The 14,460-nt window shown below is 38.1% G+C and overlaps 1 protein-coding gene across 6 annotated transcripts in view; it reads left to right on the forward strand.

The window, feature by feature from the left end:
* The window catches only part of LOC121323854 (pleckstrin homology domain-containing family G member 3-like), a 97,821-nt gene that overhangs the window by 51,215 nt on the left and 32,146 nt on the right, over window positions 1-14,460 (forward strand). For all 6 annotated transcript variants that reach the window (XM_041265137.1, XM_041265136.1, XM_041265139.1 and 3 more), the window contains one exon: window positions 7,264-7,784. In XM_041265137.1, coding sequence (XP_041121071.1) covers window positions 7,264-7,784 — 521 coding nt within the window. The remainder of the gene's footprint in view (window positions 1-7,263; window positions 7,785-14,460) is intronic.

Below are 14,460 nucleotides of genomic sequence, written 5' to 3' on the forward strand. Positions count from 1 at the left end.
AAGACCTCGGGCCCCTTTACAACAGCCATGCAATTTTATACCCTACACGTGTAATCCCCAACCGTTCTGATATTGGCTGGTATGAAACATGTATGTTCAGGTTTATTTTGCACAGCATCACTTCAACTTAACACAGCTGACAGTCAGACAACACTTCTCTATTTCCCAAATAAATATCAGAGTAATTGTGATTGTGTTGAAAAACCAAACATGAGACAGTAACAGTAAAGGTACAAAGAATTCAGTACTGCTGATCTCAACGATATGTATTTATGGTTCCCTGTAATCCCCTACTAATAAATCACTGGTCTACTGTAAAGTTAAGCAGAATCTACTAAATCACTAACTGTAATAAATTGCTTAATGCACTCCAAGTTTCCAGATATAAATGTCTACCCCAGCTGAACACAAGAAGATTCAGGGGTAGGTGTTGAACGAAAAGCTGTCACCGTCTGAAGTATTATTTTTTTTTACAGGCAGAGAAACATTTTAGGAACCATTTAACAGGAGAAGAAGTTGACTCTCAAAATCTTTATCGTCTATGTTTACGAAAAGCTGCAAATTGCCTTCTGCTCTTTTTTTGCAAAGCTGCAGCTGTGTGTTTTGGCTTTTCATTTTAAATCCTGGAATCCTTTTTGTAAGCTAAAATGGCTTTAAAAGAAGAGGTCTCGCTATAAATAACTGGGAAATTCCAATCGGTTGTTAAGCACATTGATCTCTGGCCCTGGAGAAGCAGCAGTGGAAAGCAGAGTGGTGGTGGCATCTGTTTTCTGCAGTCTCTGAAACCAGTTTTTGATAAAGTCTTCTTTAATGGAAGCAGTGAAACCTGACCTGTGATCTAGTATCATAGCTTCATTGTGGTTATGTGATTTTGTTACCTGTTTTATGAATATTGGTTGCTGTTACTTTTAAATTTAGAAATTTAGGTTCATTTGATACATTGTATGTATCTCCTTTTAATTATGAACTTGCCCTGTATACCTTGACAGTATTCCTGCTCACGTCTGCATGATACTACGCTAATGATCTAGGTTTTATTTGCATACTTTCCATTCTTTTTCTGGCAAGTTCTTTGTTTGGTTGTGGTTGCACATTTTATATATGGGTACTCGATAGTGCTGATCTAAAAGGCTGTAAACCTCATTCAGAAGGGTGCTATAGCAACAGCTGCAGAGGCTACAATAACATGCACACACACACCATGTGCATTTGGGTTTTAGGCATTTGTTGGTTTGTGAGGTGTTTTTTTTTTTTTTTTTTAACCATTATCAATATTTATTGTGTTTCGGTACAATGCAAGTCCTGGTCTGCCATAAAAAAGCTCATTTATATTGCAGTGGGGCCCTTAACCTATATATTTGGCTTCCTCTTAAATTAGCTTGATACGGTGGTATCTGTTAACATAATGAAATAGAACACCTGCACAGTATTCCGTATTTCCATATTCTATTGTGAAATAAAGATTTTCTGCAGGTATAGCAAACAAGAGTCTTCAGTTATTATTGCTTTCTAAAATGGTATTATTGCCAGTGCAGTTGCATCTCCGGGACCCTGGTGTCAATAATAAAATTTAAAAAATAGTGTTACTGAAACTAATGAGGTAGCATGATTATTTTTAAAACCATCCCTAAGAAAACATATTAACAACGTTCAACAGCAGATGATCAGGATAGTAGTGAAAACCAGATTGAAAATGCATTTTCACTGCTCCTCTTATCATTGAATGCTGCCCTGTCCATCGCATCTCCGTATCTATGTTAAAAGCCTAACCTGGATGCAGCTGAGTTATGGGTTGTATGGCGTTCACTGACTTTTAGGTGCACCATTGAAGTTTATTGAAATGTCTTTTTTTTTTTTTAATAAGGAATTTCCTGACACTTTTTGTGGCATCAAAGCTTAACCCTTTGTGGTCCATTTATTCAGCGCTTGTCAGGTGTGTAGTTTCTAGTTTATTTTCACACACACGGTTTATTTTACAAGCACTGTTTTATTTTTATTTTTTCAGAGTAAAACAGGTTTAAAAAGCCCTGCATAGCAAAAGGACATCGGTACTGCATCTCCAGCCAAGCCCCACCCCTTGTTCACTGTATTTTTCACATACCTCTTTTTTTTAATCTTGCATACTGATAAATCCTGTCCTGGTCACTCGTTTTATCACCAAACTTCCAGAGAAAAAAATGACGAGACCTGTGCTTGATGACGTCGGACAGGGTCCGACATAGGATCGCAAAGGGTTAAATAAGCGTGACTATCTTTTAATTACTTTTTTGTAATGAATTTGAATATCTACAGCAGAGAAGAGCAGTTAGCATTCCACCGTGTTTGGAAGCTGTGACTGTGAATATAAAATAGCTGTCCTGTTGGTACTCAAACTACATTAGTTATACATTGTGTGTGCAGAGTCGGAGGTCCTAGAATTCGAGAATCAAAAGTCTTAAGTGGTAGAAGTAGTTGTTTAACTAGTGAAGTTTAAGCAAAGCAGGACAGGCAGAGCCACAGCAAAGCTGAGTACAGAAAATACCCATGTAAATGTGCTTAAAGCGGCACAAAATCAACCAGTACAGTGGAATCACCATAAAAAGATGTACAAACAATATGCAAATGTAGTATGCTACTTGCTACCTAATAACATGCATTTACAAGCTCAGATATGCAGAGTTCCTGGAAGGATTTCGTTTTGACTTTTAGTTGCTGGCATGTTACAGTATACCCAAGTCTTATTTTTATACAATTGGGAGAAAAAGCTTTGTAGCTTTCTAAAAAAAGATAAATTAGTGCCAGTTGTTCACATTCCTGCTCTGCTTGTTTAAAACTGGAGGTGAAAAGAAGCATTTAGTGTCAGTCAACAAGTCCTGCATGTGAAATACGCCACGCTCTCCTCCTGCATTGTTACTAGGTGAATGGTTACTCAAATAACGTTTAATGGCACTTCTTGGGAGTGGCTGAACTGGTGCTCCTCAAACATGTCACCTTTTTTGTACAGCTGGTATGCCAGAGTGTAACTGTTAACCTGTACCCCTGCAACACTGGTGTCCCCAATAAGTTTCCCCATGGTAAAAGCATAGCCAAGTGTAATAAAGCATAATGAAAGCATAGATAAGCCCAGAGGCAGATCTTGGTAAATACTTTTATAAGGGGTGCTATGGAGAGATGGCCAAAAAAGTTTGTATTTTGGAAGTTTCATAAATATGATGATGTTGTTCAAGAAATCCACCCTCTTAGTATGTGGATGTAATGGGCTGTGGAAGCCAAAGTCACATAACGAAGCATTTGAAACTACACCTGCCCTTAAATGAAATGGCTTTTATTTACACTGATATATGTAATCTGTTGTTTTAACTTCCAAGGGTGATGGTGACTTTTTGTGTTGCTTGGTAACCAGTGCTGCCAAATTAAAAAAAAAAAAAAAAAAAATGTGTCTATGCGCTTGTTAAGATTAGTAAATGGAGAAAGAAGATGGCTTGTGTTTTTTTTTTTTTAGATATTTGTATCCATGAGGGTGAACAGCTCTTTACTGGACACATTTCCTTTCAATACGCTAAAGGTTGCAAACATGCAACAGCTGTATGTATTAGTTATTTCAAGTTGAGCTCCCAAATCCTTATAAAGTGACAGAACAGTACAGAATTAATACTCCCACAGCCTCTTAACTATGGCTAACAATGCTATCAAATTATGTTGCAATAAAATTGTGTGTTTAAAATAATAATAATAATAATAATGTGGTCAAAATCCATCCCTCTGTACTGCTTCGTTTCCATTTCTCACACCTTACTGACTCATTAAGTTTCCTGCTGTGTTTTTGTTGCATTATGTAAAGTTTAAACCTGCCGGAGCTTGTATTTTTTTTAGTCATGAGTCAAATAATGAAAGAATGACATCATTGAGCGATTAAAACTCCTCGCACCTTTTTCTGTTGTTGTTTTAAATATGATACTGTCACTGATTCCTGCCAACAGTATATTTACTAAACATAAGCACAGCTCTAAAGGTGTCCCTTTTCACAAGCCCCTGCTGAAGTTTGCTCTGCTGCTTCCCAGAGATGTCTGGTCCGGCTTCAGATTACTGCTCCACAATTTCACAGGAGCGATGTCTGTTTAGTAAAGGAGACCACACAAGGGAGACAGCAACAGGGATTTGCCAAGGTGAGGTATTACGCTGTGAAAGCCTTCAAAAGAAAGAATGGGAATGAAGTTTCTAGTTTACTGTATTTTTCCTCGATCTTCTTTTTTTTGTTTACTTTCCACAACAGTATTAGGTTAGGTATAAGTCTCTCCTGTTTGCCTTATAAGCCAGTGTTAAAATTGGCCACTGTACACAGTATGTGTTTTCCAGTACTTTTATCAGCATAACTAAAGTAAAATGAGGGAAAAAAGGTTATCCAGTAATTTCTGTTTTGCTTCCTGCAGTATTTCAGATCTTGGGTATGGCCTATGATAAATGCAGAAAGTAGTTGCAGCTGCAAGCATGTTTGCCTCACAGTCTGAAATAGGGACAAAGCAGCATGGTTCAACAGTAAGCAATGTGCTCTGCAGCTGACACTTAGGAAAAATATAAACAAACTGTCTGCTTTCTCACAATTTAAATGCACTGAAAGCAAAGTTGTGAATGACAATAGTAAATGGAAATTAAATAATTGCACAACATCTGAGCATTATCGTGGGACCCTCACCAGATTAAAAAGAAAAAAGAAAAGAAAAAGGTTTCTTTGTAACTGATGCTCAATGCTTTATAGGCAGTGTCGTCTCTCTGGGTATTTTTGTAAACCACAAGAGGTCCAAGTTTGTAAGATTAGTCAAAATAATATAAAACAAACACACAAAAAAGGCTATCCGATTCCCAAGTGAATTAACCAGAGCGAGTCAGTGTTTTGAAAAAGCATGCCGTGTTTGGGTAATGAAAGAGACAGGAATGTAGAGTGGAGAGGAAGTTTACAGTGGCTTTGAGGTTGATAATGGTTAAACAAGAGCTTGAGGATAGTCTAACAAGAGCTCCGAGTATACTGTTTGGATCTGACAAGCGCACAAACACACTGAAGCATTGGGCAGATGAAAATACCCCATTTCCTTTCAATTATCTGAATCGCTGAAGCTTTTCTATATGTAAGAAACCATGACTGTAATGTAGGTATGTGAGTGAGAAATCACAGCCACCATACAATAGGGCAGGGACTCTTCTTGACTTCTTAGCCATAAATATTAAATTAATACTTCTGAAGCAAACTAAATGTGCTAGCCGCAGTATACTTTCCTCTAATCATGCACACACATGCAGAGGGCCCTCATAATCATGTAATGCACATTACCTAAAATATTACAAATCTTTGTATAAAACTGATAGTTTATCAGGTTGTAGCCAGATATAATCCTACATGTTTATAGGAGGCAAGGAGTGTATGATAATAGTTTGGTGACTATAGGTGCAAAATCAAGGCAGTTAGCATGTTCACCGTGTAGTGTGTGCAGACAAATGCACGGACATGATCAGCGCATAAGGGTTCCCAGGCATTGAAGAGGACCCTAAAAACGTGTTAAAATCAATGACGATGCAAACAATTTAAACAAACAGCCAATGCTGTTCTTTGCTGCAGTACCACCTCAGCCTTTAGTGTTCACTAAGACAGCTTCCAGGGACCCTGGCTGTTAACGTGTCTTTAACACATGGCTGCTTATAGTAGCTGCGAATTAGTGGTCAAAAGGCAAGCTGCACAAAATATATTCTCCATTGCAAAGTTTTTCATCGTTGTGTCTTTTTGTACAAGACATTGTGTGCTGTATTATAGTTAGTGTGTGCTGGGTGTAGCTACCCAAACTTTTTTTTCAGTTATAAGGAAAAGCAGTAAAAACGCTCCCAAGCCTTACCCTAAGAAGCATAACTGAACAGTGTGTTAACATTAATGGTGAGCCAATCTTTTTGTTTGTGGCTAGTATCAGAAGTAGCCGTGCCTATTGAATATTTAGAAAGCTGCCATCTGTCATGTGGAAAATGCAAATTGATTCTGGACAACAAGGAACAACCCCTGTGGTTTTGTTTTTGTTTTTTCATGTTCATTTGCATAGAACAATTGGTGTGTTCTTTATTTAAAGTTGTAAAGCTCCAAGATGAAATGTCAAAGGGGCAATAAGGTTTAAAAACATATGCATATGTTCTTAGCGATCATTAGAAAAACATTTGCACAGGTCCCTTTGTTGTTGGAGGTGGATTTGTTTTATGTCCTTTATTTTAACTAACTGTTTCTTACCTGGGTTACTAGGTCATACTACATGTAGGTAAGCCCTGTTTTACATTCCTATTTTATGATGTGTGAAGTTTATGAAATACCACCAGTGCTATAGCTTTTAAAGAAAACCAATCCAATTCACTATTTTACAGCTTCAGTATTGGGGGTTCACTTCATTTTGCTAAAAGTTGTATCTTCTTTACCAAATAATCTGTGCTTAATTTATTAACAATTAAAGCAACAGGCACCTGGTCAGGTGTAATATGGCTTTTGATGTTCAGTAATACTCATGTTTCCATTAGTCAGACCTGAACCAAAGCAGCGTTCACTTCTGCTAATGTGTTTATGGGAGTGGTTTGTTGATTTACCAACTGAAAACCATGTACATCTATTCAAAAGAACAGCTGCAAAGAACAGGCACCCACAATGTGGAAATCAGAAGAAAACATTGGAACAGTAGGTAAAAGTGGTGAGCATTCATCGATCCATATTAATTCATATTTTGCAAATTTGTTGTTTAACTTCCTGTTTCCGATTCTTGCTGCTAAAATAATTACAATTTGAAATACCGGGTCACTTCTTTTTAAAGTGACTTGCACTGCATTCACACACAGATGCAAGCAAGAGTACAGCAGCTTACGCAGTGTGTTATTGCAGGTGGTCCCTTAGTGGCTCGTCTTGTGAAGGCACGACCGTGTGGTGTGCAGTGTGTACAGTCTGGAGTGCTGGCTTCTGTCCTTTTGATGTCTGAAGTTCCTGTTCTTTGCTGGGGATTCCAGATGGAGCGTTGCATTAAATCTGGTGCTCCTTGAGGAACTGAGTCCCCTCACTGCGCTGTAGCGCCTTCCTACTGGTCAGGCACCTGTTCATTTCCTTAGGCCTTTGTCCTCCAGGGACCAGTAGCTGACGAGCTCCGGATTTAAATCGATTACACCGGTAGTGCCGGGTGGATTTGAGGCCTTTTATGAAAATCTGTACGTTATAAGCTGCCGCTACTTCGATATTCATTAACATTTTCCTTTTATTATTTTTTTCTCTCTCAGAATCCCCTCGGTTGTCCACCGCCTCATCAGTGAGCAGCAATGAGAGAATGTCCACAGTCACAGTCTCGGAATGCTCAGCCTCGGTCAGCGCAGACTTCTCGGAGACTGACCGGCCAGTGAGCGTGGTGTCCACTATCTCCTCAGGGTCCTCTCGGGACGGGCAGAGCCTGTACGGCAGCATGGCCGCCTTGACCGCTACCACCTCGACTACCTGCCAGTCAGAACCCCAGCACCAAGACGAGACAGACATTGACTTGGAACTGAGCCCCTCGGAAGCAGACATGGGCACTGAGGTGTCAGACAAGGTGGAGGTCAGCCTTCGAGCGAGCCGCTCGCGCAACAACAACAACAACAACACAGCGAACAGGGCCAGCATGGATGGCTCGCGACAGCCCCCGCTCTCGCCCTTCGCCGCCAAAGCCATGGCTCCCAATCCCAAACTCAGCTACGTGGACCGTGTCGTCATGGAGATCATTGAGACGGAGCGCATGTATGTGCGAGACCTGCGCAGCATTGTGGAGGTGAGGGCTTTATCATGCATTTTTTTTCTGTTTGTGGTAGTGTGTTGAGGCCTTTGTAGTTCATTTTAAACAGACATAAACAACAAAATGCCAAATTCAGTTGTGGATATACATTCTTGGCATTCTTGGTTAGCTTTTAATTTCGTCCACAAACTCCATGATGTTTGAAACCTTCCTACATGAAAATGTGAAATGAAAGGGCTGGTGTGTGTTTTGAATTAGTAAAGAACCGCTAATCATTTTAAAATCCATTTTCTTCACACTTATTGCCAGTAGCAATATTATCACTGCCCATCTTCTCTCGGTTCTTTTCTTGTATTTTGTACTTTTTTAAATATCTGCATGCTCTGAATTGAAGTAAAAGTTGCTAATTTTTGGTACAAAACGAGTCCTGGAACTAGCTGCAGTTCAGTCATGTGACCTTCAGGTAAGGTACCGGGTTGCAGAAGAGAATCTAGTGTTGTATTCAAAATATTTTCATATCCTAGATAGTGTGTTATATATATAATGGTGTGGTGTGTGATGGTGTGGACCATTCTTGATCTTTACATTTTCACAGCATGTCATGGAAATGTGGCTTGCAAATGATCATGCAATGGATTTCTTAGTTGCTGATTAGGCAAATGTTCGCAGTTTTGTGGGAATAATTTTATAAAATAATTTTCAGATCAAGATCCAGACATGTTCCATACATTTGACTCTTAATCTTCTACATTCATAAATGAGTTCAGATAAAGATGGGTGACTGAACACTAACTCTGTTGACTTCAGCAGCTCTTCCTTGCAAATCTCCCACAATGTGCTATATTTTTTTAGACAACAACAAACCTATTGTGTTTATATATATATATATATATATATATATATATATATATATATATATATATATATATATAGAGAGAGAGAGAGAGAGAGAGAGAGAGAGAGAGAGAGAGAGAGAATGAGAATTCATGGGCTAGTATATAATCCATTTAGCAGAGAGATGAAATCTGTTTGTTTAAGGAAGATTAGAACATGTATTCTGTGTCTGTTTGCGGAACACATAGACACAGATCAAACTGAGGAGGGGCCTGTGCTCACACTGTACACATGGAAATGGTACACTTCTGTCATTGGAGAGAAGCTTCAACGCTGAATTAAATGGGCCTCTTTATCTGGAACAGAGGGCAATTTATACTGAACCAGTTAAACAAAGGATATACTGTCTGTTTTTTTGAGGTTTTTTTTTTTTTTAAGTATTGTATTTAAAAAATAGTATCATTCCAATAAGGCTTACTGTCCATTGTGTTGTATAATCAAACCCCACACAGTATGGGCTTGTGTGACTGTCCATTGAAAAGGAGAGGGAGTTTTAACTGGTTAAAAGCTTACATATTTAAAGGTTTTGTGGTGGTGCCAAGTAATTCACTATCCTTTCATGTCTTGCACTTCCGGAGACCTGGGTTCAAATCTGCCACCAGCAAGGAGTTTGGCGATATCAGCTCAGCCTGCAGTCAAAATTAGCCAATTTCTCAAGACTGTTATTCATGCATAGTTTGGTGCAGTTGTCAGGGTCCAAGGCTGCATGGTAGTTTGTGTTTTGGTCAGTACTGAGATTCTATCAGCTTTCATAGTGCTTGCCTGTCCTTAGCATGGTCCACAAAAGTAATAAATATATTCGAAAATCCAACACAAAGCCTGGCATCATTGGTTCTATTGTCTTTCAAAAAAAGTGTTCCATGTAGTTGGATCATCTGATTGTACTGACTGTCTGCTTGAAAACTGACTTGGTCAGTTGGTAACTACAACTCCTTCAGTAGACATTAGCATCAAGCCTTCATTGGTATTTAGTGGATTAGATAGGTGTGGCAATTTACAGCAGACAAAAATGAATTTAGCTTCCATTGCCGTGGGTGGATGGCGTTGTTGAAAAGAATTTCCTCTGAGCGAAGAACTTGGATGAATGATGATACAGCATCTTCGTTTTCGTTGGTCTTTACTAAAGCCATACTGTGTGGCTAAGTTGCATTATACTGTACATCATCCTGCCAAGATTCTCCAAGCTTGCACAACACTCCTTGATTTAATTATTGCATTTGCCAAGTATGACGAGGGGCTGACTAATTCAAAATGTGATTGGCTGATTGAGTTTCAGAAACCCACCAGGTGTGACTTTCCTAGCGCTGCCAGTTTGTGTTTGTTAAAACCCTCTGGTTTACTGTGCTATTACTTAATAAATTGGTGACCACATACCCTGGTCTACTTGTTTTCAACTTTAACCCACTCAGATCACTTGCTTACTAATGTAAATATCTTTTATATGCCTATAATATAGCTGCATGAACAACCCCAAACAATAGGCTTACACACACATTAATGATGTTTTTAGAGCAGATTTAGCAGGGGCCTGCTCACAACATGGGGAGTTTGGGGTCAACTCTGGTTTTTAAATTCCATTTCCAATTCTTTAAGATCAATTTCCAGTTCACTTTATAATCAGTTCCAACACACCATTGATCAAAATTGCAATTAGCAGTATTCTTGTTAAAACGAGCTTCTCACAGTGGCAGCAAATTTACTTAAATTGAAGTCACTGTTAAGTCAATTAAAATCGGCTTCAAATGGAAGCTGTTAAACAATCGCAACTATTACGTGTCTACAAATGTAAATTCTAATTCCTTTCGAGTTTTATAAGGAATTGGAATTGAAGAACAGGAATTGAGTGCAGGAGGATTTTGAGTTTCTAACCCTGTGTGATGTGTAATTTTGGGATTACAATTTTTAAGATTTATTCTGAAACGGACTGTGTTTCTCCACACAACAGCGTGATATTTATAACAAACTAAATATTTAGGCATCTGTTGTATTTTTAGCAGTGTTTTATCTTAAGCGCAAACTAGGATAACTGCAGGATTTAATTATCAGTAGTGAATTTAATCAAATTGGTTATCCCTGGTAGACACAATGCCGAATGTGTACTCAGAACCTAAAGTCAATTTCCGAATCAGTCAGCTGAACATTAGGTGCTTTTATATATGTTACAATATAAAAAGGAAGATTAGGTTTCTGAAGTTTCATTCCTGTGTAATTTTCTCGATGTGGAAGCAAACAGTGTGGCACTGTCATGTAATGACCAAACCGCAGCATTAAAACATTTCCTTTTTTTAAATCTATAAAGAAGCCCTGCGTTAAGGAAGTGTTATTGTTCCAGTATGGTTTGCAGCTTTTCACTGTTCACGTGAAGTAGCGTTTGCCCAAAACCCTTTATCCCTCTCTCCCCTGAGGCTACTGTCTACAACAAAACACACAACATGCACTCATGTTTTAATAAGTATGTTTTACTTTAATAAGCTTACATTAAATGCTTGATCATAATTATAAGACTCATTTTGAAGTAAAGATTTCTGTGTGAACCATATACATGTCCAGTATCTCAGCTTTGCACTTCACATAATGCACCAATCAATCAATCAATCATTCAATCGATCATCAGGAAAATAGTTTGGTATGTTGCCCCCCTATCTACGACTGCCCGCTCAGTTTGATTTTGGCTGTATTGAAGTCTCAGTCCTAACTCCTCCCAGTGGGGTTTAAATCTGGGAAAAATGCAAGCATGGTGTACTGTAGAAAACAAGCTGTGTGTGGCTATAGGCAGAGCTGCCAGACAAATGGCACCGGAGCCTTTCTAAAAAAAAAAAGGGGTGGGTGCGGCCAAGGTTAGGGTGTAGCCCTTTATTTCAAACAAACCTCCCACGAAGTAAAAGTATATGCAGAGTAACTGCAACTAAACTTACAAGTGCCTTTTCTTCCTCTGTGTCAGACACACTTATCATAGGTGTTGCTGTGGACAGTGAGGTGTGGCCAAGGGTTAGCAAATCAGAGCCGAATTTTATTTATTCAGTTTTAGCTGCCAACCTAGTTCTAAATTGGTTGAGGATACCGGGATGTCTCAAAGCACAGCCCTTGATGTGTATGAGGCCATAAAAAATAAAAAAAACTCTCTTTGGCTGTAGCTGGTATGTTTACTTACTACACACCCAAATAGTCCAGCTAAAGAAGTCCTTAGCAAATGTTTTTTTTTTTTTTTTTTTTTTTCCGTTAAACACATCCTACACATGCTGTACCTGTAAATTGACTATTGTATTGTGGGTATGCAACCCCATTTTTCACAGTAAACTCTATAAACCAGCTCCAAAGTACAAATCCAGTACCCAAGATACAACCTTTTCTAAAAGAGCCATATAACCTCCATCTACCCTGAGTATTTATTTACCTATAGCATTTCTGGAATATTTTAAGAAAGCGTTCCTCCAGTATTAGTATCATTAACCCTCTTTAGTTCAGATGTCTGCTAAGTTCCCAAAAGCTTTTTTTTTTTTTTTTCTATTGCAATCAGACTCTTGTTCTGGTTGTGTTCTGTTGTAACCAATTGCTTACTCTTTTTTTTTTTTTTTTAACTATACGCAAACATGATTTTCTGTAAAATGATTTATTAAAAAGATAAAGTTAAATGTAAGTTCACTGTGGAAACTAAAAGCATTCTATTTTATCAATATATTTCTAGTCAAGTTTACAGGGAAGTTAATGTTTTGGTTTCCGGCATGACTGCAGTGCAAGCTATTAGTATGTTTAAAATAACCTACACTACTGTAGTTGCAAGGACAATGCAGAGACATACACCTGCAGCTGCTTTAGGACCCCGTGCCCCATTGGGCACAACTGTATAATAGTGGTGATGGGTCAGGGGTTAGAACAAGAAAAGTTAACCATAAGTGTGTTTCTACCTTTGTGGCTTTTGTTGACGTATGGTATACAAGCGGCCCATTCAACAGAACTAAAATATTACTCTGCAAGTGCATCCGTACATAAGACAAAAAGAGCTTTGATGAGAAGACAGCCATCAATCAGCACTGGGATGAAAGTGGGTCTTCAAAGCCTCTTTTAAGTCTTTATCTGTGATTTACTGCACAGGAAAAAACAGCCTCATGGAACAAAGCTTCAATGGCAACACACAGAGCCTTTCTGAACTGTAAATAAGCACCTTCAAAGGCTTCAAGAGGCATCTCTGCCTCGGTGGCTTATGCTAACTTAATATATACCTTGCTTGTAATCAATGTCATTTTCCTTCACTGTTTACATATATGTATATATGTGTGTGTGTGTGTGTGTGTATACACGAACAAACCAATACAACAATCATCCTTCCACCCATACTACATACAGTACTGTACAAACAAACAACGATACCAACTGCACATCCGTACCAATGACAACTAATAGAGGATCTTAAAAAAACAAGAAGCCTTGTCTTAAATGTTAGTACTGTAGATACCTTGCAGATATCATCAGGTAGAGCATTACAGAAAGTGGTGGCAAGATATGCTAAAGAATGAGAATCAAAATTTGTTTTTTTAATATCGAGGGACAGCAAATAGAGAGAAGTCCTGTGATCTTAAGGAATGCTCTGCAGTCATAACTTGCTGAAAAGTGTTTCACCAGTCTAGAATTCCGTGCAGTAGTCAATTTATGGACTGTATTTTACTTCTTAAACTGTTGTCTAGAAAACCTAACTTTGTGCATCTTCCTGGTGATGAGTATAAGGCAGAGGTGTCTGTTTGTACATATGTCTGTTTGTCCTACTTTTAATATATCTCTTCTCTAGTTGTTATGAAACTAAGCACAAGAATATCAGAATCTGGGAATATATGGATACCAGTATGTACATCACACCTTCACTTACAATTTACTATTAGTTGTATATTTTCTTTAAAACTGCTTTAATATTTGACCTTTTGTACCATTGGGTACATGGCGCTAACAAAATTATTTGAGTTAATCTTACCTGAAGTGTATTGCCATCATTTTGTAGGCCTCGCATCTTCCTGTATGAAACACATCGTGTAACATAAAGGTTTTTTTTTTTTTAATGGTTATTTTGAGCTTTTAGCAGTGGTCACTCCTTGCAGAAACTTTAATGTTACTCTTCCATTCAACTTTGAGAGGTTGCTTGAAAGGATGCAAACGGCAGTGACTGGAACTCAGAAGTCATCAATGCAGGAAGCTTCTACAGTAGTGTGTGTGTGTGTGTGTGTGTGTGTGTGTATATATATATATATATAATATATATATATATATATATATATATATATATATATAATATTATAAATATACTCAGACTTGTTTATCAACTTGTACTCCTAGAAGCCACTTGCGTGTGTTGACTGCCTTCCTTCAACAGGAAGTGTAGTATGGAAAATACATTCAAGTTGTTTTGTTCACAAACGCTATGAAAATGTGAGATCTACGATGGGATGGTAATACACAGAGTATCAGGTAACATTTACTGGAATTATTTTTGTTAGCTCTGTGTACTTCAAGAAATGAGAATTCAAGGGAAGCATTTTGCCTTTAGCTTAACAGATACAAGTTTTTTTATTAATATTATTATTCTTTCATACAGTCAGCCTTCAATACAAGATATTACTCGTCTTCAGCAGAGTGCTGCCATATCTTGGTCTGATTTTTGCTGGAACAGAACGACAACGTATGCATATGCAAACTGAAATCACCGCGCTTGTCTGTGCGATTGCTCGTTCTTTCGATGTCATGATTTTACATTACTGGAGAACAATTGCTGTGCATTGTACGCAGTTGTACAATATGTTAACAATCTTATTTGTCTTCTCAATCAGGAATT

This window comes from Polyodon spathula, chromosome 12 (genome assembly GCF_017654505.1).
Source record: "Polyodon spathula isolate WHYD16114869_AA chromosome 12, ASM1765450v1, whole genome shotgun sequence".
NCBI classification, from domain to species: Eukaryota; Metazoa; Chordata; class Actinopteri; order Acipenseriformes; family Polyodontidae; genus Polyodon; species Polyodon spathula.